This window comes from Vipera ursinii (assembly GCF_947247035.1).
Source record: "Vipera ursinii genome assembly, contig: scaffold_376, whole genome shotgun sequence".
Taxonomy (NCBI): domain Eukaryota; kingdom Metazoa; phylum Chordata; class Lepidosauria; order Squamata; family Viperidae; genus Vipera; species Vipera ursinii.
Genome location: NW_028148367.1, coordinates 1 through 23,442, shown reverse-complemented (window position 1 = coordinate 23,442; position 23,442 = coordinate 1). Strand labels below are relative to the sequence as shown.

The window sequence follows — 23,442 nt, the reverse complement described above, 5'->3', positions numbered from 1 at the left end:
CCGGGGGTCTCTCCGTCCCCCGGAAGCGAAGAGACTGCCAGCTCTGCGGAACCGGGCTCCAGCCCCTACCTCACTCCGGACTTTGGCAAGGAAGACCCCTCCCTGATCTTGGGTAAGGTCGTCAGGGGTTGCTGGCTTCAGGTCCGGCTTTGAGCAGGGCTCTGGTGGAAGGAGAAGCGTGCGTCCCTTGGCAAGTTTCTAGTCCTTAGGACGGCAGGTCCAGGTAAACCTTGACGTATGGCCGCAATTCGGACCACAAGTCTCCGATGCTAAGCCAGGTGGTTGTTAAAATGAGTCCTCCCCGATTTTATGTCCTCGGTCATCGCGGCCGTTAAGCGAATCGCTTCGTGTTTAAGCGAATCACGTGGTTCTTAAGTGAATCTGACTTGGTAAAAAGTTGAAATGGGGGATCCTGCAATCTGGGGCGGGGCGACCTTTGTAAATAGGGGTAGTCTTATGATCACAGTCGAGCCCAAAATTTCTGTCGTTAAGCGAGACAGGGTTGGGTGCATCTTGCCCCACATTACGACCTTTCTTGCCGCAGTAAGTTAGTCACGTGGTTTCCCCGTTGGCTTTGCTTGTCAGAAAGTCACACAAATTGGGATCATATAACCCCGGGACATTGCGACTGTCCTAGATATGAATCAGTGGTCAAGCAACTGAATGTTCACCAGGGATGATGCCACGGTCATAAGTGAGAAAAATGGTCATAAGTCACTATTTTCAATGATGTTGTAACTTCAAAACGTCACTGAATAAACGGTTATAAGTCGAGCACAGCCTGGAGTTTTCAGCTGGCCTCCAAAAAGTGTCAACAGGGGGGCAGTCAGAAAAAAGCAATTTAATTTAATTTAATTTAATATTTGCATTTGTATACCGCCCTTTCCCTGAGGACTCAGGGCGGTTTACAGGGAATTAAAATCGAAACATACAAAAGTTAAAACCAATTAAAAAAGCATTAAATTCACCCTGTAGATTAAAACCCCAGTTAATTGCAGGCCGTCCTCGATTTACGACGACAATTGAGCCCAAGATTCTGTCATTAAGTGAGACATGTGTTAAGTGGGTTTTGCCCTGTTTTACGACCTTTCTTGCAGTTGATAAGCCAGTGACACGGTCGTTAAGTGAATCTGGCTTCCCCATTGGCTTTGCCGGTCAGAAGGTCGCAAAAGGAATCACGGCAACCGTCGTAAGTACATGCCAGTTGCTAAGCGTCTCAATTTTTATCACGTGACCCTGGGGAGGTTGCAAAAGTCGCCACTGTGAAAAATGGTCATGTCACATTTTTCAGATGCCGTTGCAACTGTGAACGGTCGCTAAGTGAACTTCTGTAAGTCGAGGATGGCCTGTATTATTACTGCAGTTGGTCACACAGAGGTCAGCCAGCTGTTTGGACTCGAATTTAGCATTTTTATGCCCCTATGGCAGAGGTCACCAACCTTTTCGTGCTGGCGGCCTGGAGGAAAGCGAGCAGCTGGGAAACTTGTGCGCGCCTGTACACGGGGCCACACGCACCCACAGGGCACCAGCGGCCCCATTTGTGTAGGCGTGTGGGCGCTAGCTGCTGTTGCTAGCCCGACACACATGCACAAATGGGCCCGGAGAGCGCTAGCGCGAGTGGGGCTGAGTGCGCGCAAAGTGTGTCCGCGCACTGGCCAGCTTGTCCTGCAGCCCGGTGGCCGGTGGGCCGCGGCCCATAAGTTGGGGACCCCTGCCCTATTCAGTCCTTCTCGAGGACCCGGGATAACGAGGCGTGGATTGTTTGATGGTGTTAGCGGTCTCGTTGCAGGATGTCCGCTGTTCCGACTCAAACTGCCTTTGCAATTGACCGATGGGGATTGTGGCAATGCCGAGGTTGTCCAAGTGATGTTCCAGATACTTTGGGATTTCCCCCGAGGATCCTATTACTATTGGGACCCCTTTGGCTTTCCTTTGCCACACTTTTAGTTGCAGATCTTTGTATTTTATGATTTTTTTTCTCTTCTCTTCTGCTGTTTCCAGGTTCTGTCACGTCCGCTATTCAGACTATTTATTTATTTATTTTGCCTTTTTTTATTGGCAGCTGTTAAGTCTGGGGTGTTTTGTGACGGGTGCCTGTCTGTTTGCGTTCTAAAGTCCCGGAGCAATTTAGCTTCTTCATTTCCTAGGATTTTCTCTATTTTGTGGTCCCACCAGTCCTTGCTTGCAAGCAACTGGTGTTTCTTGCAGAAACCGTTGTGGCTACTTTGTCGTGCCGTTGTTTGGGCGATCTCTGCAGCAGTTGTTGGTCCACTGTTTCTTCAGCTTCTTTGCAGAGACAACATTTGCTGTTCTTCTCCATTCTGGCTTTGGATGCATTTCTTCTTAAAGCTTGGTCTTGTGCAGAAATACAAATATGTGTCCACACATATAAATATATACAGCCTACTATACTTCAGAATAGTACAGGTAGTCCCTCGACTTACAGCAGTTCATTTAGTGACCATCCAAAGTTACAACGGCCCTGAAAAAAGGGACCTTCTGACCATTTTTTCACACGACTGTTGCAGGAGGCCTTTGGTTCTGTGATTAAAATTCAGAACTTGGCAACTGACTCATAGTCATGACAGTCGCAGCGTCCTCCCCCGGGGTCATGGGATCCCCTTTTGCGACCTCCCGGCCAGCAAAGTCAATGGGGAAAGCCAGATTCACTTAACGACCTAATTTAGCAGTTGCAGTGATTCACTTCGCCACTGCGGCGAGACAGGTCTTAAAACGGGACGAAATTCACTTAGCAACCATCTCACTCAGCAAGAGAAATTTGGGGTTCAATTGGGGTCATAAGTCGAGGACTACCTGTTACAGAAACATGAGGGTCTTGAGCCCCTGATGTGAGGTTGGCCCCAACCCTCCTACCTTTTTGGAATGGCCTGAAGACCCTCCAGTGGGGGTGTCAACGCTGCCAACATCGGATGTTCTTGCTTTGACAACAGATGAAAATGCAGCCATTTTTCTCTTTCGCTTTTAGAGTTCGTTGATGCTGGGAGGGGGCGGGATGTGGATGAGAGTCCAGCTAGACATAACAACACTAAACCTGGCGTGAGAATCAAGGTTACTGAGCCCAGCGTTGATAAAGAATTGGCAGGCAGGAGAGCTGGGGAGAAAGCCCGCGCTTCAAGCTAATTGGGGAATGTGATTTATGACTGTTAATTGGAGAAGGGAATTGTGCTTTGCTACTTGGTGCCGGGGGGGGGGCGGAGGGGGGGAGGGGAATTCAGTTTAGGGCTTTAACTATGTAGTGCCGATACTTCGTTTTCTTGAATAAAAGATCCTTTAAGGTAAACAATGCCTCGAAATTCTTTTGAAGAGTTTCATCTGTTGGAACCATGACAGGCGGAACATAACGGTGGGGGTGTTGATCGATTAACACCCCCTGCTGCTCCCTCCGCCTCCATCTTTTAATTGCACTGCAGGGTTGGACTTTTTGTGCTAACTTATTTATGTCATTGAGGGACGCGGTGGCTCAGTGGGTTAGGACGCTGAGCTTGTCTATCAGAAGGTTGGCAGTTTGGCGGGTCGAATCCCGAGTGCCGCGTAGCAGAGTGAGCGCCTGATACTCGTCCCAGCTTCTGCCAACCTAGCAGTTTGAAAGCATGTAAAAATCCAAGTAGAAAAATAGGGACCACTACGGTGGGAAGGTAACAGCGTTCCGTGCGCCTTTGGCGTCTAGTCACGCCGGCCACATGACCACGGAGACGTCCTCGGACAAGCGCTGGCTCTTCGGCTTTGAAACGGAGATGAGCACCGGCCCCTAGAGTCGGAATCGACTAGCACGCATGTGCGGGGGAACCTTTACCTTTACCTATTTATGTCATTAATTTACATCGTTTTTATCCTTGATGATTGCAAGCCGCCAGGAGTTACCCTGAGGTAAGACGGGCGGCCTCTAAATTTTACAAGCAAAAACAAATAAATGAACTATTGGGTGGTCCTCGACTTACAACCGTTCCTTTAGTGACCATTCGAAGTTACAACAGTACTGAAAAAAGGGTGTTGTGACTGTTTTTCACACTTATGACCGTTGCAGCATCCCCTGTGGTCAGGTGATCAAAACTCCAACGTTGGGCAACTGACTCATATTTATGATGGTTTTGGTATCCTGGAGTCATGCGATCCCCTTTTGCAACCTTCTGACAAGCAAAGTCAATGGGGAAGCCGGATTTCACTTAACGACCGTGTCACTAGTCAGTGATTCATTTAACAACCGTGAGGGAAATAAGTCATAAAATGGGGCAATATTCACTTAACAATTGTCTCACTTAGCAACAGGAATTGTGTATATAAGTACAATAACCAGGTTAGGAGTGAAAGTTTTAGTATATAAATATTACAAAATTTCCATGTGAAAGGTAGTGGAACTTTTTCGACATTATCCTCAGCTTTGGACAAATAAGCCAAATAAGTTTATACTTGCAGGACTGATTCCCAAAATATTAATAGAATTTTTTCCCCTTTCCTTTTTCTAAACACAATATACTAAGCTATCTAAATGATGTTGATAAGTTTTAAATGTTTTAAATCCAGCTGTGAGAAAAGTAAGGTTCTACATTTAGGCAAGAAAAACCAAGTGCACAGGTAGAGTATAGGTCAGGGGTAGGCAACCTCGGCTCTTTTATGACTCATGGACCAACTCCCAGATTTCTGGGAGTTGAAGTCCATGAGTCATAAAAGAGCCGAGGTTGCCTACCCCTGGTATAGGTGGTACCTTGCTCAATAGTAGTGACTGTGAGAAGGATCTCGGAGTCCTAGTTGACAATCACTTAAATAGGAGCCAGCCGTGTGCTGCAGCTGCCAAAAAAGCCAACGCAGTCCTAGGCTGCATTAACAGAGGGATAGAAGATCCCGTGAAGTATTAATATCACTTTACAAGGCCTTGGTAAGGCCACACTTGGAATCCTGCATCCAGTTTTGGTCACCACGATGTAAAGAAGATGTTGGGACTCTGGAAAGGGTGCAGAGAAGAGCAACGAAGATGATCAGGGGACTGGAGGCTCAAACCTATGAAGAACGGTTGCAGGAACTGGGCATGTCTAGTTTAATGAAGAGAAGGACCAGGGATGACGTGATAGCAGTCTTCCAGTATCTGAGGGGCTGCCCCCAAAGAAGAGGGAGTCAAGCTCTTCTCCAAAGCGCCTGAAGGCCGTACAAGAAGCAACGGATGGAAACTAGTCAAGGAGAGAAGCAACCTAGAACTAAGGGGAAACTTTTTAACACTGAGCACAATTTGATCAGTGGAATGGTTTGCCTTCAGACGTTGTAGAGGAAGGAGGCTTTTAAAAAAAAGAGATTGGGCAGACATGTTAAACTTGCGACGTCACATGACGTCGCGCGACGTATCAGAACTTTTTCCCATTGCCGGCAATGGGATGGGCGCGGTTTCTCCGTGATGCTCTGGCCCACGGACCAGCAGTTTGACACCCCTGGTCTAGGGCAAGGGTAGGCAACCTCGGCTCTTTTATGACTCGTGGACTTCAACTCCCAGAATTCCTGAGCCAGCCACGCTGAGGGGAAAGGGAGAGGTTTCTAAGCTGAGCCATGCTGGCTCAGGAATTCTGGGAGTTGGTCCACGAGTCATAAAAGAGCCAAGGTTGCCTACCCCTGGTATAGGGTTTCCTGCCTTAGCAGGGGGTTGGGCTAGATGACCTCCAAAGTCCCTTCCAAGCCTATGATTCTATGATCCATTTGCACCCACCTGGTTACTTGGGACAAGCCAGGCACAGACCACCTTGCTGGCCCCTAGATGTCACTCTCGGAGCATGGATGCCGTACACAAACCTGGTTCAGAGCAGAAATGAGCTGATCCCTCTTTCAAACACCCCCCCCCTCTCTTTCTCTCTTCCAGATGACACTCCCCCGCCCCCTGCGCCTTTCACCCATCGCATTGTCACACTGAGGACCGGAGACTTCAAAGATATTTACAAACTGAACACGAAGGAAGTCCTGGGAGGGTAAGGAAGGACCCAGCGGAGAAATTTCCCCCTAGTGAGAAGGATTCATCCGTGGAAGAAGCGCTTTGTGGGTGCTCCACCACCGGAGGTTTTCGAGAAGACATTCTGGACAGCCATTTGTCCGGAATGAAAGAGGGTCTCTTGCTTGAAAAGGGGGTGGACTAGAAGACCTCCAAGGTCCCTTCCAAATCTCTTGCTCTGTTCTTCAGTGGAAGGGCTTGCCTTCAGAAGCTGTGGGTGCTCCATCACTGGAGGTCTTCAAGAAGAGACTGGACAGCCATTTGTCCAGAGTTGTAGAGAGTTGTAGGCGGTCCAAACTTGGGAACTTTTAAGACTTGTGGACTTCAACTCCCAGAATTCCCCAGCCTGCTATGCTATGCTATGCTATGCTATGCGGCTGTGAACGCACAAGGGAAGCTCCGCCTTTTTAATGTACATGGCAGAAAGGGGGCGGGGCTTCCACTTCAGGGTGGCAGGGGAGGCCTTCATGTTTTCACGCGCCCCGCCTGCTCCGTAGGGCCTTCTGGGTGAAAGGAAGGCTACGTCTGAGGCTTGCTGTAAACCCGCTTACTGGATTGATTGGTTGTCTTCGTTGCCTTCAGCAGCTGAGCTCCGCTTGCCCCCCTGGGTGGGGTCTGCAGCATGCATTTAGCCCACCCGCCCAAAAAAAAGGTCACCTGCAGGCTGTTGTGGGAATGAAGCTCACGGAATTTCCGTTGACCTGAGTTTAGCAGGTTGTGTGAATCCAACCGTCTCGCTCTCTCTTGCCTAACTTGGAAACTTGAGGTGGGAGTCTTGAAAGAGAAGAAGGTTATTGAGAAGCATATTAGAAGAAATGCCTCTTCCTTCCTTCCTTCCTTCCTTCCTTCCTTCCTTTCCCTCCCTCCTTCTCTCCCTCTTTCCCTCCCTTCCTCCTACCTTCCTTCCTTCCCTCCACCTCCTTCTCCTTCCCTCCTTCCTTCCTCCCTCCTTCTTTCTCCCTCCTTCCTTGTTTCCTTCCTTCCCTCCCTTCCTTCTTCCTTTCTTCCTTCCTTCCCTCCTTCTTCCTCCTTCCTTTCTTCCTTCCTTCCTCCCTCCCACCTTCTTTCTCCCTTCTTCCTTCTTTCGTTCTTCTTCCTCCTTCCTCCCTCCCTCCTTTTCTCCCTCCTCCTTCCTTCCCTCCCTCCTCCCCTTTGTCCCTCCCTCCCTCCTTCCTTCCTTCCTCCTCCTTCCTCCCTCCCTCCCTCCCTCCCTCCCTCCCTCCCTCCCTCCCTCCCTCCCTCCCTCCCTCCCTTCCTTCCTTCCTTCCTTCCTTCCTTCCTTCCTTCCTTCCTTCCTTCCTTCCTTCCTTCTATCCAGCGTGACTCTGGGTGTCTTACAATGCCATAAAAGCCGAAAGATAAAAAGCATGAGTGCCAACGAAAGGCGCAGACCGAGCTTTCCCTCCCCGTCTCCCACTCCAGGGGGAAGTTTGGCGAAGTCCGCAGGTGCACGGTGAAGGACACGGGCCTCAAACTGGCTGTGAAGATCATTAAGAAGCAGGGCCCCAAAGACCGGGTAGGCCTTTTGGGGGGACCTGGGGGCGTCTTATGGAGGGGTGGGGGCTGCCAGGGCCACTGGCCTCCTTCCCACTCCCCTCTTCGGTCCCTGCAACGCAGCTTTTCTCCGGCAGGAAACGGCCGAAGCTGAAATTGATGTGATGAACCAGCTCAACCACCGAAACTTGATCCAACTTTACGACGCCATCGAGACACCCCGGGAGATCATGCTTTTCATGGAATTGTGAGTGGCCTGAAAGGGGGTGGGGGCAGGAGGGGGGCACTGGTCTCACGTACAGGCAGTCCTCGACTTACGGCCGCAACTGAGCCCAAAACGTCTCTTGCTAAGCGAGACATTTGCTCCGTTTTACGACCAGAGCTGTTCAGCGAATCACTGCAGTTAGTAAGTGAGAAACAGGGTTGTTAAGTGAATCTGGCTTCCCCGTTGACTTTGCTTGTCAGAAGGTCACAAAAGGGGATCACGCCACCCCAGGACATTGCCACCGTCATAACAACGAGTCATGTGAATTTTGATCACATGATCATAGAGATGTTGCGACGGTCATAAGCGTGGGAAACGGTTGTAAGTCACTTTTTCCAGTGCCTTTGTAACTCCAGTCACTAAATGAATGGTTGTAAGTTGAGGACTTACAGGTAGTGCTCGACATACAACCGCAACTGAGCCCGACGTTTCTGTTGTTAAATGAGATGCTTGTGAAGTGAGGTTTGCCCCATTTGATGACCTTTCTTGGCACGGTTGCTAAGAGAATCCATGCAGTTGACAAGTTAGCAACCCAGTTGTTAAGTGAATCGTCTTCCCCGTCGACTTTGCTTGTCAGAAGGTCACAAAAAGAGGATCACTATGGCTCCGGGACACTGCGACCCTCATAAATATGAGTCAGTTGCAAAGCGTCTGAATTTTGATCACGTTTTCCTTGGGGATGCTACGATAAGTGTGAAAAACGGTCCTAGTCACACTTTTCACTGGTGTTGTAACTTTGGATGGTCACTAAATGAAATGTTGTAAATTGAGGACTATCTGTAGGTGGGTAAACTCCAAGCATCTCTTCGTTTAAAGTACCATTACAGGAAGCAAATGGCGGGAAGCACCAGAGATCAGCCGAGTTTTCGGGGCCTTTGAAGCGGATGGGCTCGCTTCCTTGGGAGCCACATGCACTGACAGAAAGGCGGCTGTGGAGGATGGTTCCGAAGGCAGCCTCTTCTGCAGCCGCTCACACACTAGTCCTCATGACTGAAAAGTCAGGATGTGGAAAGGAGCAGGTGATACAGTTAGTCGTCGTTTAGTGACCATTCAAAGTTACAACGGTCGTAAATCAGGGAATTGGTGACCCCACCCACTTACATTTCATTTAGTGACCGTTTAAAGTTACAACAGTCGTAAGTCAGGGAATTGCTGACCCCAACTTACAACCTTTTGTTTAGTGACCATTTAAAGTTACAATGGTCATAAGTCAGGGAATTGTTGACCCTGACTTATGACCTTTTGTTTAGTGACCGTTCAAAGTAACAGCGGTCATAAGTCAGGGAATTGCTGACTCCGACTTACAACCTTTTGTTTAGTGACCATTCAAAGTAACAGCGGTCATAAGTCAGGGAATTGCTGACCCTGACATAACCTTTTGTTTAGTGACCATTCACAATGGTCATAAGTCAGGGAATTGCTGACCCCGACTTACAACCTTTTGTTTGGTGACCTTTCAAAGTAACAGCGGTCATAGGTCAGGGAATTGCTGACCCTGACTTACGACCTTTCTTTTAGTGACCGTTCAAAGTTACAACGGTCATAAGTCTGGGAATTGGGCAGCTGGTGTCCAAATGAAGTCAGAGACACTGTAGCTTTATGTAAATAAATCTATTTTGTATCTATATACACAGTAAACTGAGACAATCAGGCAAACATCATGAGGTAAATAAGAGAGTGCACACAAAAAAGGAAAAAGGCGGGAAAAAAGGGAAACGCCTCCTCACACCCACAGCAGCCAATCACAGGGCAAATTGCCTCCCCACACACACACACTCCAACCAATCAGTTATAACTGTGTGTTCTGGCTCATTGTACAACCTCACTGTTCCAGCTACTAAATTTAAATATTGTAACAAACAGCATTAAAAAAAGTGACTTATGACCATTTTTCGCACTTACGACCATTGCAGCATGATCAAAATTCAGACACCTGGCAACTGACTCGTATTTATGACGGTTGCAGTGTCCCGGGGTCACGTGATGATCCCCTTTTTGCGACCTTCTGACAAGCTAAGTCAATGGGGGAGCCGGATTCACTTAACAACCATGTTACTCACTTAACGACTGCAATGATTCACTTAACAGCTGAGGCAAGACAGGTCTCATAAAATGGAGCAAAACTCACTTAACAACCGCCTATGACCTTTATGGCTTGTTAAGTGGAGGACTGCCTGTCAGGATAAATGTGTGTGGTTGTGCCAAACTCTCCCAAGGAGGTAGAAAGAAAATAATTTTTTCCCAAGGCCTTAAGAAGGAATGGGGGGAGGTGGTCAGACTGGATAGCATTGAGAAATCTTATCCCCCACTACCATAAAAGGAAGAGGAAGGAAAGGCCATATTAGAGTCCTGGGGGTCTGTGGTCAGAATGGTGTATTTCAGGCAAACTCTACCCTCAGCTGGGAGTTCGATCCTGACCGGCTCAAGGTGGACTCAGCCTTCCCTCCTTCCAAGGTCGGTAAAATGAGGACCCAGATTGTTGAGGGGGCAACAGGCTGACTCTGTAAACCGCTTAGAGGACTGAGGCGGTATATGTCTAAGTGCTATTGCTCTACCCACCTCCTCTATCTATCTATCTATCTATCTATCTATCTATCTATCTATCTATCTATCCATCCTGTCATTATCTATCTATCTATCTATCTATCTATCTATCTATCTATCTATCTATCTATCTATCTATCTATCATCTATCTATCTATCTATCATCTATCTATCATCTCTTCTCATCTTTTATCTCTATATTATCTCTGTCTCTCTCTCTCGTCTATCATCTTTTATGTCTATATATCTGTCATCTATCATCTCTATCATCTTATCTATATCTATCTATCTATCTATCTATCTATCTATCTATCTATCTATCTATCTATCTATCTATCTATCTATCTATCTTTATATCATATCTATCTATCTATCTATCTATCTATCTATCTATCTATCTATCTATCTATCTATCTTTATATCATATCTATCTATCTATCTATCTATCTATCTATCTATCTATCTATCTATCATCTCTATCATCTCTGTCTCATCTTTTATCTCTATGTCTATCTCTCTCTCTATCATTTATTATCTTTTATCTCTATATTTCTATCTGTCATCTATGTATCTATTATCTCTACATCTTATCTCTATCTGTCTGTCTGTCTGTCTGTCTGTCTGTCTGTCTGTCTGTCTATCTATCTATCTATCTATCTATCTATCTATCTATCTATCTATCTATCATCTATCTATCTTTATATCATCTCTATCATCTTTTATATCTGTCTGTCTGTCTATCTTCTATATATCATCACCTATTCTATATCTGGTGGTGCAGTGATTAGAATACAGGATTGCAAGCTGATTCTACCCACCCCCGGCAGTTCAATCCTGACCGGCTCATGGTTGACTCAGCCTTCCGTCCTTCCGTGGTTGGTAAAATGCGGACCCAGATTCTTGGGGGGGGGCAACAGGCTGTTTTTGTAAAACCACTCAGAGGGGTCTGTAAAGCGATGTATAAGTCTATTGTCCCGATGCTCCTGGGGGTGGCTGCCTTATGAGCTGTCCTGACCCAGCCTTGATTTCCCATCCAGCGTGGAAGGTGGCGAACTCTTTGAACGGATCATTGACGAGGATTACCAACTGACCGAGGTGGATTGCATGGTCTTTGTGCGGCAGATCTGCGAAGGAATCCTCTTCATGCATCACATGAGGGTGGTCCACCTGGACCTCAAGGTAGGCGCTCCGCAAGTGCTACAGAAGGCCAAACCGTGTGGGAAGGCTGTGGGCCCGATCGATGGGGGCAGCGTGCCAGGGCTCCAGATATCATGGCTGCCTGCATATGGCTTCCCAGAGTGGCCCAGGCTGAATGTAACTGAATGACAGAATAACAGAGCTGGAAGGGACCTCGGAGGTCATCTAGTCCAACCCCCTGCTCAAGCAGGAGAACCTATAGCATTCAGAGACAAATGGCTGTCCAGTCTCTACTTAAAAACCTCCAGTGACGGAGCGCCCACAACTTAGAACATAGTATAATAGGGTTGAAAGGGACCTTGGAGAGCATCTAGTCCAACCCCCTGCTCAAGCAGACAAACGGCTGTCCAGTCTCTACTTAAAAACCTCCAGTGATGGCGCGCCCACAACTTCTGAAGGCAAGCCCTTCCACTGGTTAATTGCTCTAACCACTGGGAATTTTCTCCTTAGTTCTAGGTTGCTTCTCTCCTTGATAAGTTTCCACCCATTGTTTCTTGTCTTGCCATGTGATGCTTTGGGCAATAGGTTGATTTCCCCCCACCCCCCGCTTCTTTGTGGCAGCCCCTCAAAAATGTACCAGATTCTTTTGCTTTTTGCAACGTGTCTGGGTGTGTGAGTGTGTGTGTGTGTGTGTGTGTGTGTGTGTGTGTGTAAGGGTCAGCCGGGTGCTTTAAGCTTTAGCATTTGCAGTTGACCGATGGTGAATTTGCCAACGCCATTGGTGTTGAAGCGGTGCTCCAGATGTTTTAGGATTGCACCCGAGGGACCTATCACTATTAGCATTACCTTTTATTGTTGTTATTATGGTTGGTGGCACAATCTGTTCTGTACCAGCCTGCTACCGGCCCTGCAGAAAAGGCAACCTCTTTACAAACGGCAAGAGGCTGGAAAAACGTCTGCCAAATTTATTACTAACAAAAACAAACAAGACACGAACCAAGATACAGGAGCCTTGAAACACTATCTGAGCGGTTGCTTTCATCAAACCAGCCCTCCCCACACATTCCCTTTATAAAGAGTTCAGGGCGTGGCTTCTCTCTGCCTCCTTCCGAGAAGCCCCATTGCCTTCCTCTGTTTACTCCTACTTGACTGCCTCCTGCGTCGGGCGTCCTTGAACAGGGCCAGCTGTGGGTCATCTTCATCCACACTGTCAGGCTCACACAGCTGGGTCTCCATGGTGACCAAGTGGGAGGGGCCTGCCTGAGGGCTATCATCAGCAAGATCTTCAACCCCCTCAGCAAGGTCTTCAACACCCCCCTCCTCCTCTGAGTCGTCCGACCCAACTGCTGAACCCACAGGCTGACCCTGAATCACAACACAATCAGCCAGATGTTCAGAGTGGACTTGGCATTTTTGTCTACCTATCAAGTCTTTCCCAAGGACTTGGGAGAGCCAGTTGTTGTTTGATGGAGTTAAATGCATCGTCACAGGATGTCAGCTGCTCCAAGTAAATCTGCCTTTTGCAATTGACTGATATCAATATTATTATTATTATTATTATTATTATTATTATTATTATTATTATTATTATTATTATTATTATTATTATTATTATTATAGTTGGTTTCACAGTCAGCCAGTTGTTTAGACTGGATCTGGTGTTTTTGCACCCACCCATCCTTTCCAACGATCTGGGATTAGGCAGAGGTGGTCCTTTGATGGGGTTAGAGATATCGTCAGAGGATCTCAGCTCTTCCAAGTCAGGCTGCCTTCTGCAATTGACTGATGGGGATCTTGTCAATGCCGACGGGGTTCAAGGGATGCTTCAGGCGTTTTGAAACTCCCTCTGCATTCGTTTACCACAGTCGTTCTATTTCTGTTTGCGGGTCTTTGTGTTTTGTTGCGTTCCCCAGCCCTTCGTCTCCTCTTCTGCTCTTTCCAGGCACACTAACACATCTACGATCCAGACTTTTTTCCATCTTTCTTATCCACAGTTGCTAAGCCTGGCAGGTGCGACGTGGCAGGGGCCTGCCTCTCTGTTGTTGTTGTTGTTGTTGTTAAAGAACAGATTTGTCAATAGTCTCAACCCCCCAAAGACCTTTCTGTTCACTTGCACGTGGACACCCCATTTTTCCCTTTTTCCGCAGCCCGAGAACATCCTGTGTGTGACGTCCACTGGCCACATGGTGAAGATCATTGATTTTGGATTTGCCCGAAGGTAATAAGAGGGACCAGGGTGGACAGGCCTTTCTCTGACCGTGTGCCTTCTCCTCTGCTGGGCCAGAGAAGGACAAGCCCATTTGGGTTGTCTCTCTGTCTCTCATTGAGCACCTCTGAGGCGCTCTGTTCTGTTGGGCCCCTTGGTTGCTTTCATGCAGGCGTCTCATTAGCAAACGGGAGAGCATCATCAGCGCTAGGAAAGAAGGGGGCTTCGTGCTTTGTCTGTATCACTGATGATGCTACCTAGTTGGGTCACAAAATCTCAGCAAGAAAACAACCAAGCTTGGAGAGCAACAAGGATCCCACAGTCCTCCTCCTCTTCCTCCCCCTCCCCCTCCCCACAAACCCCATTCCTTTCAAGCACTGAAGGTGTCCCACAGTCCTCCTCCTCCTCTTCCTCCTCCTCCCCTCCCCCTCCTCCTCTCCACAAACCCCATTCCTTTCAAGCACTGAAGATGTTACCTAGTTGGGTAATGAAGCTCAGAGAACACCAAGAACCCTACAGTCCTTCGCTTCCTCCTCCTCCTCCTCTTCTCCTGTCTTCAAGCCCCTCTCCCTTCTAGCATTGATGAAGTTACCTAGTTGGGTCATGAAAGGTCTGCAAGAAAACAGCCAAGCTCAGAGAGCACCAAGGACCCCATAATCCTTTCTTTCTTTCTTTCTTTCTTTCTTTCTTTCTTTCTTTCTTTCTTTCTTTCTTTCTTTCTTTCTTTCTTTCTCTTCCTTCCTTCTTTCCTTCCTTCCTTTCCTCCTCCTCCTTCTCCTCTCTTCAAGCCCCTCTCCCTTCTAGCATTGATGAAGTTACCTAGTTGGGTCATGAAATCTCTGCAAGAAAACAGCCAAGCTCAGAGGGAACCAAGGACCCCATAATCCTTTCATTTCTTTCTTTCTTTCTTTCTTTCTTTCTTTCTTTCTTTCTTTCTTTCTTTCTTTCTTTCTTTCTTTTCTTTCTTTCTCTCTCTTTCTCTCTCTCCCTTCCTTCCTTCCTTCCTTCCTTCCTTCCTTCCTTCCTTCCTTCCTTCCTTCCTTTCCTCATCCTCCTCCTTCTCCTCTCTTCAAGCCCCCCTCCCTTCTAGCATTGATGAAGTTATCTAGTTGGGTCATGAAATCTCTGCAAGAAAACAGCCAAGCTCAGAGGGCACCAAGGACCCCATAATCCTTTCTTTTCTTTCTCTTTTTCTTTCTTTCTTTCTTTCTTTCTTTCTTTCTTTCTTTCTTTCTTTCTTTCTTTCTTTCTTTCTTTCTTTCTTTTATTTCTTTCTCTCTCTTTCTCTCCCTTCCTTCCTTCCTTCCTTCCTTCCTTCCTTCCTTCCTTTCCTCATCCTCCTCCTTCTCCTCTCTTCAAGCCCCCCTCCCTTCTAGCATTGATGATGTTCCCTAGTTGGGTCATGAAATCTCTGCAAGAAAACAGCCCAGCTCAGGGAGCACCAAAGACCCCACAGTTCAACCTTAACCTAGAAAGATATTTTTCGGTCAGTGTTCTGTTCCTGATGGAGAAAATGAAAATGCACCAACACAGTTTCTGCCCATTATTTCTCATCCAGGTCTTTGTTTTCACAATTTTGTCTGATTGGCACATTGTTGTAAAAGAGTTTCTCCAAACCTAATCCATTTTTGTCTCCTTACGCATTGGGGGAAAGGTCAGTTTTCCCCCCCAATACTTGATTTTTTTGACCTTTGTACAACGTTATGACCTGTAGAAAAGAGTAATGATGTTTGACTTTTGTACTGAAATTAGCTACATTACATACCAGATAAACAAATTTCTCTCCCCTCTCCCCTTGAATCGAATGGATACCTAGCCAGATCACTCTGGAATAACTATTAGAGCTCAAAGGGGGGGGGGTCCCAGTTTGGTGCACCTTTAATAATAATAATAAAGTTGGAAGATACCTTGTAGGTCATCTAGTCCAACCCCCTGCTTTACCTGGAAGGGGTGAGGGTGAAAAGGTGTCTGGGAGGCATGCAGGTAATCCTCGTCTTACAACAGTTCGCTTAATGTCCGTTACAACGGCACCGAATGATCATTTTTCACACTTGTGACCGTTACGCGTTTCACACTTACGACCGTTACGACGAGCATCCCCATGGTCCCGTGATTTACATTCGGATGCTTGACAACTGGCTCGCATTTTATGAGAGTCGCAGTCTCTCCCGAAGTCATGGCTCCCCTTTTGCGACCGGTCGTAAAATGGGGCAAAACTCACGTAACGAATTTTTTCACTGAGCGACATAAACGTTGGGCTCGATTTTGGTTGTAATTCAAGGACTTACCTGTATTCAAATGTGCCCGTTCCAATTCAGCTTCTTCTCCTCCCCTGGACAGGTTCAACCCCCGAGAAAAACTAAAAGTCAACTTCGGCACCCCGGAATTCCTGCCACCGGAGGTGGTCAGCTACGAACCGGTCTCCTACAGCAGCGACATGTGGAGCATGGGGGTGATCACGTATATGCTGTGAGTCGGGGTGCAGGGGGGAGCATAGTGACCCTAAATCTAGGGGTTTGCAGCATGCACCCCATTGCAAAATCTCAAAAGCTGGCTTAAGTTAACTTGGATTTGGGGTCTCTATAGAGATTCTCAGTCATCCAGTTCATGGTTGTCACAGAGATGCTTTTCCACGAGGCGACTGGGCTGTTTTTCTTCGAAGACATTTCGCTTCTCATTCACAGAAGCTTCCTCAGGTTCTGACTGGATGGTGGGGGAATGGAAGGATTTATACTCCTTGCAGACAGCTGGTCCTTTGCCTCCTTTTAGAGAGTCGTTGAGGCCACTTGGAGATTTGCTTGTGTCCTCAGTTGTCCCAAAGTGCTTTTTCACGAGGCGACTGGGCTGTTTTTCTTCGAAGACATTTCGCTTCTCATCCAAAGACGCTTCCTCAGGTTCTGACTGGATGGTGGGGAATGGGAAGATTTACACTCCTCGCAGACAGCTGGTCATTTGCCTCCTTTTGGAGAGTCCTTGAGGCCACTTGGAGGTTCACCTGTGTCCTCGGAGTCACCTGAGGGGTGCAAATGGGCGTGGAGCCTTCTTGGCTGCAGGATGTCTTCTGGCCTGGGGCCCTTCCTGGTTGAAGACAGGCACAGGATGATGGGGATGAGTCTGCGTTGTCTGCATCTCCATCTGAAGCGCAAATGGTTCCTGTAGTCTGCAATTTTTTTCTGGACATCTGTTCCTGCTCCCGCACCCTTTGAAGGGCATTCATCCCAAACTAAGGAGATTCTCAGCCATCCAGCTCAGGGTTGTCCCAAAGGGACTTTTTCAAGAGGCAACTGGACTGGCTTGTTTTTCTCTGAAGACATTTCGCTTCTCATCCAAGAAGCTTCCTCAGGTTCTGATTGAATGGTGGGGAATAGAAGGATTTATACTCCTTGCAGATTGCTGGTAATTTGCATCCTTTTAGAGAATCATTGAGGCCACCTGGAGGTTTATTACCTGTGTCCTCAGGGTCACCTGAGTGGTGCAAATGGGCGTGGAGCCTTCTTGGAACTGCTGAGAGTCCGTGTTGTAGAAGGTTCCACTTCCATTTGCACCACTCAGGAGACCCTGAGGACACAGGTAAACCTCCAAGTGGCCTCAACGACTCTCCGAAAGAAGGCAAAGGACCAGCTGTCTGCAAGGAGTATAAATCCTTCCCTTCCCCACCATCCAGTCAGAACCTGAGGAAGCTTCCTGGATGAGAAGCGAAACGTCTTCAAAGGAAAAACAAGAAAGTCCAGTTGCCTCCTGGAAAAAAAAGCACCTTTGGGATGGACCACCGTGGCATTTGAGGTCTGCCAGCAGGTTGGGGAAGACTTGGTAATCCATGCCCAGCCCCACAAATACGTCCTGTTGGAAGTCTCCTTGCAGCCAGACTTGGCCTTGTGGAGCTGGACTCTTTCCAGCCCGGAGGACCTCAGCATCTGCAGAAGTTTTATGTTCTCATCTTCTCTCCCTCCCTCCCTCCCTTCCTCCCTCCCAGGTTGAGTGGTCTCTCCCCTTTCCTGGGAGACAACGACACGGAAACCCTCAACAACGTCCTGTTGTCGGAGTGGTATTTCGATGAGGAAGCCTTTGAGGGCATCTCGGAGGAAGCCAAGGATTTTGTCTCCAACTTGATCATCAAGCAAAAAGGGTCTGTGTTTTTGGAGAGCAACCCTCACAGATGGGCAGAGGGCTCAAATAGGGAATTAGTCTAGAGTACACTCATCACCTCGACACAAGAGGGCAAATGTCTGACCCACCAACCCTGAATGCCGTAGAACAGGGGGAGCCAATCTTGGCAGCTTCTGGACTTCAACTCCCAGAATTCTCCAGCCAGCATGTGAGATGGGTTGGGCTGGGGGGGAGGGGCTGGCCCAAAGTCACCCAGCTGGCTTTTATGCCTAAGGTAGGACTAGAACTCACCGTCTCCTGGGGATTGGCCCAAAGTGACCCAGTCAGCATTTGGGCCTAAGGTAGGACTAGAACTCCTGGTGATTGGCCCAAGGTTGGCTTTCACGCCTAAGACAGGACTAGAACTCACCGTGTCCTGGGGATTGGCCCAAAGTCACCCACCTCGCTTTCACGCCTAAGGCGGGACTAGAACTCACCGTCTCCTGGGGATTGGCCCAAAGTCACCCAGCTGGCTTTCATTCCTGAGATAGGACTAGAACTCACCATCTCCTGGTGATTGGCCCAAGGTTACCCAGGCAGCTTTCATGCCTACGGAAGGACTAGAACTCACTGTCTCCTGGTGATTGACCCAAAGTCACCCAGCCAGCTTTCATGCTTGAGGTGGGACTAGAACTCACCGTCTCCTGGTGATTGGCCCAAAGTCACCCAGCCGGCTTTCATGCCTAAGGTAGGACTAGAACTCACCGTCTCCTGGTGATTGGCCCAAAGTCACCCAGCCGGCTCTCGTGCCTGAGATAGGACTAGAACTCACCGTCTCCCACTTTCTAGCCTGGTGCCCTAGACCAAACTGGCTCTATATACTCAAAAGTTATAACTGAACAAGTTGAAGTCGATGTTTACCAATTCCGTGGTGGCTTTAAAGCCGGCTTCAAACTAACCACGACCGCAGTGCCATTAGAGAAAGGCCACGATATAAAGAAGGCCGATTGACAGAAGGTGGCACCAATCAGCCAGCCAAGAGCAGCGATGCCCGCTGTGCCAGACCAGCTGGATTAAATCTTGGAAAACTCCCTTTGCCAACTGCAATGCTACTGAAATGCTGGTTTTGTCTCGCCACAGAGGGGTACAGTTAGTCCTCGCCTTACGACTGCAACTGAGCCCCATTTATTATTATTATTATTATTATTATTATTATTATTATTATTATTATTATTATTATTATTATTATTATTATTATTATTATTATTATTATTATTATTATTATTATTATTATTATTATTATTTTGCCAAGTGAGACAGTTGCAAAATGAGTCTTGCCTCATGTTACGATCTTTCTGTCTGCAGTTGTTAAGTGAATCACTGCAGTTACAAAGTTACTATCACAGCTGTTAAATGAATCTGATTTTCCCCACTGACTTTGCTAGTCAGAAGGTTGCAAAAGGGGATCAGGTGACACCCACCCCGGGACACGGCGATGGTCGTAAAAACGAGTCAGGAGCCAAACGTCCGAATTTTGATCACGTGTCCACGGGGGGATGCTGCAAAGGTCGTAGCTCTGAAAAACGGTCCTAAGTCACCTTTTTTTCAGGGTTTTGAGCCGTCACTAAACGGACCGTTGTAAGTCGAGGACTACCTGTAATGTCCTCTTTTCTTCCTCCCCTCTTTCTTTCTCCCAGGGGGAGGATGAGTGCAGCCCAGTGTCTCCAGCACCCCTGGCTGAACAACCTGGCCGACAAAGCGAAACGGGTCAACCGACGGCTCAAATCTCAGGTCCTGCTCCGAAGATATGTGATGCGACGTCGTTGGAAGGTAACAGCCGGTTGGGAGGGGGCTGAGGGGGGCCCCAGCTGGCCCGATGCTTTGCGGAGTGGGAATCTTCGGGATGGGGTGGGTGGGTTAGTGGTAAAAAAAGTCAAGATGGCAGCCACAGGAATAGAATTGATCCTCCCACTTCTTTTTCCAGGGGTCCTCGTCTTACGACCACAATTGAGCCCAAAATTTATGTTGCTAAGCGAGAAATTTGTTAAGTGAGTTTTGCCCCGTTTTACGACGTTCCGTGCCACCTTTGTTAAGGGAATCAACTACAGCGGTTCAGTTAGTGACACGGTTGTTAAGCGAATCTGGCTCCCCCCCTCTTGATTTTGCTTGTCAGAAGGTCGCGAAAGGGGACCACGTGACCCCGGGGGATGTTGCAAAGTGTAAAAAATGGCCCTAGGTCTCTTTTTTCACTGCCGTCGCAACTTTGAACGGTCAGTAAATGAACGGTTATAAATTCGAGGACTACCTACATTTGCAACCCCGACACTAACCGTGGTGCCCTCTTGTCTGGTTTGACTCAATCCGGAAAGGCAAGGAAGAGTCACCCATCCACTTCAAAACCCAGAATCCCCCAGCCACATGGGTGGACTTCAGTTCCCAGAATTCCTCAGCCAGCATGCTGGCCTGGGAAGAATTCTGGGAATTGAAGGCCACTAATGCTTTCTAGAGGTTTCTGGAAGTTGATCCGTTCATGCTGGCTGGGGATTTCTGGGAGTTAAATCCACCTATGGTAGCTAGGGGATTCTGGGAGTTGTTGTCCACCCATGCTGGCCAGGGGATTCTGGGAGAGGAACTTCAACCATACTGGCTGAGGAATTGTGGGAATTGAAGTCCCCCCCATGCTGGCCAGGAGAATCTGGGTTTTGCCCCATTTTGTGACCCATTCTTGCCACTGCTGTTTAAGTGAATCACTGCAGTGGTTAAATTAGTGACATGGTTGTTCAGTGGATCCCCGTTAAGTTTGCTTGTCAGAAGGTCGCAAAATGGGATCACGTGACCCCTGGGGACGCTGCGACCTGTCGTAAATATGAGACGGTTGCCGAGCACTAAAACCTGGATCACACGACTGTGGGATGCTGCAAGGGTCGCAAGTGTGAAAAATGGTCATAACTCACTTCTCAAGGTGTTGTTGTAACTCTGAACGGTCACCAAACCAAGTCGAGGATTACAGATTCATTCAGTGACCGTTCAGAGTTACAACGGCACTGAAAAATCTGACTTATGACCGTTTCTCACAGTTACGACCTTTGCAGCACCCCCCCGTGGCCATGTGATCAAAATTCGGATGGTTCATATTTATGACGGTTGCCGTGTCCTCGGGGGGGTCACATGATCCCCTTTTGCGGCCTTCTGACAATGGGGAAGCCAGATTCACTGAACAACCGGATTACTAACTTACTAACTGCAGTGATTCAATTAATAATTGCGGCCAGATAGGTCGTAAAACGGGGCAAAACTCACTTAACAACCGTCTTGCTAAAGAACAAAAAATTTGGGCTCAATTGTGGTTGTACGCCGAGGGACTAGTCGTACCTAAACAAACAGATCATAAAAAATGTTTTTGCTTCTTTCTTTTTTTTTTAAGGCAGCATAAATCTTAAGTTGTATCCCTGGATAAACGCCCATCTGAAGGCCCAGCCAGTGTGTGTGTGTGTGTGTGTGTGTGTGTGTGTGTGTGTGTGTGTATGTATATATATATATATATATATATATATATATATATATATATATATATATATATATATATATATGGATCCTTGGTTTTTCGGGTTTTTCCCCGCGTAGAATTAAAGGTGTAGGCGCAACGTTTCGACGGAATCCCATCCGTCATCATCAGGCTTTAGCTTCCTTAACCCGGGCCGGGTTCGAATCTCAGATAAAGGGTATGACTAACTGATGAGAACATAATGAGTTCGAAATGATCATCTTAGCCTCCCAAATTCTTTATTAGCAATTTGAATAATTTGCGCATATATATATATATATATATATATATATATATATATATATATATATATATATATATATATATATATATATATATATATATATATATAATCTGCCAGATAGATTTTAAAAAATGCAAACTCTGAAATTGCAGAATTCATTCATATTGCCAAATGCTCCTGCCTCCCCCCCCACTTGACCCAGAGTTTCGACTGGAAATTCTGCTTGGGAAACAGGGTTTATCTGCGGTGTGATGTGACTTTTCCAGCTGTGTCTGGATTCTTTTTGTCCTGTGGGATCCTGGATAGTCTCTGAGCTTGGTTCTTGTCTTGCAGGACATTTCATAACCCATTCGGGAACGTCATCAGTGCTGGAAAGGAGGGATGGGGGTGAGGAGGAGGAGGGCTGTGGGGTCCTTGGTGTTCTCTGAGCTTGGCGTTTTCTTGCAGATGTTTCATGGCCCAACTAGGGAACATCATCAGTGCTAGAAGGGAATGGAGGGTTTGATCTGTTTGTATACAAGTGACTTACTTGCCCTGTCAGTGTTAAAGTGTTTTCTTCTTGCTGGCTCGTTGATTAGGCATTTGTTTACTTTTGGATTGTTTGTCTGAGTTGATAGTTCCTTGATTGTGGTATTGTTTATTGTTTGATTGCAAGCTACCTGTGTATAAACAGAGAGCGAACCCCCCTCCCTTCTAGCTCTGATGATGTTCCCTAGTTGGGTCATGCAATGCCTGCAAGAAAACAATGAAGCTCAGAGTCCATTTCCTCCTCCTCCTCCTCCTCCTCCTCCTCCTCCTCTCCACAACCCCCCCTCCCTTCCAGCACTGATGATGTTCCCTAGCTGGGTCATGCAATGCCTGCAAGAAAATAATGAAGCTCAGAGAGCACCAAGGACCCAGAGTCCATTTTTCTTCTTCCTCCTCCTCCTCCTCCTCCTCCTCCTCCTCCTCCTCCTCCTCCTCCTCCTCCTCCTCCTCCTCCTCCTCCTCCTCCTCCTCCCTTCTAGCACTGATGATGTTCCCTAGTTGGGTCATGCAATGCCTGCAAGAAAATAATGAAGCTCAGAGAGCACCCAGAGTCCCATTTTTTCCTCCTCCTCCTCCTCCTCCTCCTCCTCCTCCTCCTCCTCCTCCTCCTCCTCCTCCTCGCAAACCCCCAACCCCGCTAGCACTGATGACATGCCCTACCTGGGTCACGAAGCGCCTGCGGGGGGAAAAAAGAACCCAGCCCAGAGGACCTTGAAGGGCGCCCCCCCCCGCGCCCTCCCCTCCCCCCCTGACCTGCCAACCTCCCCTTTCCCGGCTCTCACCCTCCTCTTCCCTCCCCGCAGAAAAACTTCATCGGCGTCTGCGCTGCCAACCGATTCAAGAAGATCACCAGCTCCGGATCCCTGACCGCGCTGGGGGTGTGAAGCGGTGGGGGGGGGGCAGGCCGGACCTGCGCGAGAGAGGAACGGAGGGTGGACCTCCCCCCTCGCCCCCTCCCCTCCCGAAGCTTGGACAGTGCTGTGTTTGTTGTGCCGCCACACACACACACACACACACACACACACACACACCCGCCTAGGGTTGCGTAGTGGGGAGTGGCGAGACTTTTTTTTTTTAATTGAAAAGTTTTACAGTACATTTTATCTTTAACATCCCTCCCCTCCCCCCACCCCTACCTAACCCTCCCTGTCCCTCCCCCCCATTCCCCCCTCCCCCCCCCACTTCCCAGAGCTAAGTACAAGGTATAAAAACAAAGCACAATCATAAACATCCATATCCTAACAACAATAAACTATTAATTCTATCGCCCTCTAGCTCATATAAAATGACTACAAGCAATACTAATGTTACATATAAAAAGGGGAAAAAAAGAAAAGAAAACTTATTCAAATGCTAGGTGAAACTTTTTAGTCCCATATTTGTTCTGGATATAATCAATCCACTTTTT

The 23,442-nt window shown here is 47.7% G+C and overlaps 1 protein-coding gene across 1 annotated transcript; it reads left to right on the top strand.

The window, feature by feature from the left end:
- Positions 1 to 3: 3 nt before the first annotated feature.
- On the top strand, positions 4 to 22,918 carry MYLK2 (myosin light chain kinase 2; the record flags this gene model as incomplete). The annotated part of the gene is made up of 10 exons (XM_083380148.1): positions 4 to 112; positions 5,861 to 5,966; positions 7,409 to 7,502; positions 7,618 to 7,727; positions 11,327 to 11,468; positions 13,574 to 13,644; positions 15,973 to 16,101; positions 17,606 to 17,758; positions 19,416 to 19,548; positions 22,838 to 22,918. Coding segments are annotated over 10 exons (1,128 nt in total), but the record flags the coding sequence as incomplete, so codon positions are not given.
- Positions 22,919 to 23,442: the final 524 nt, after the last annotated feature.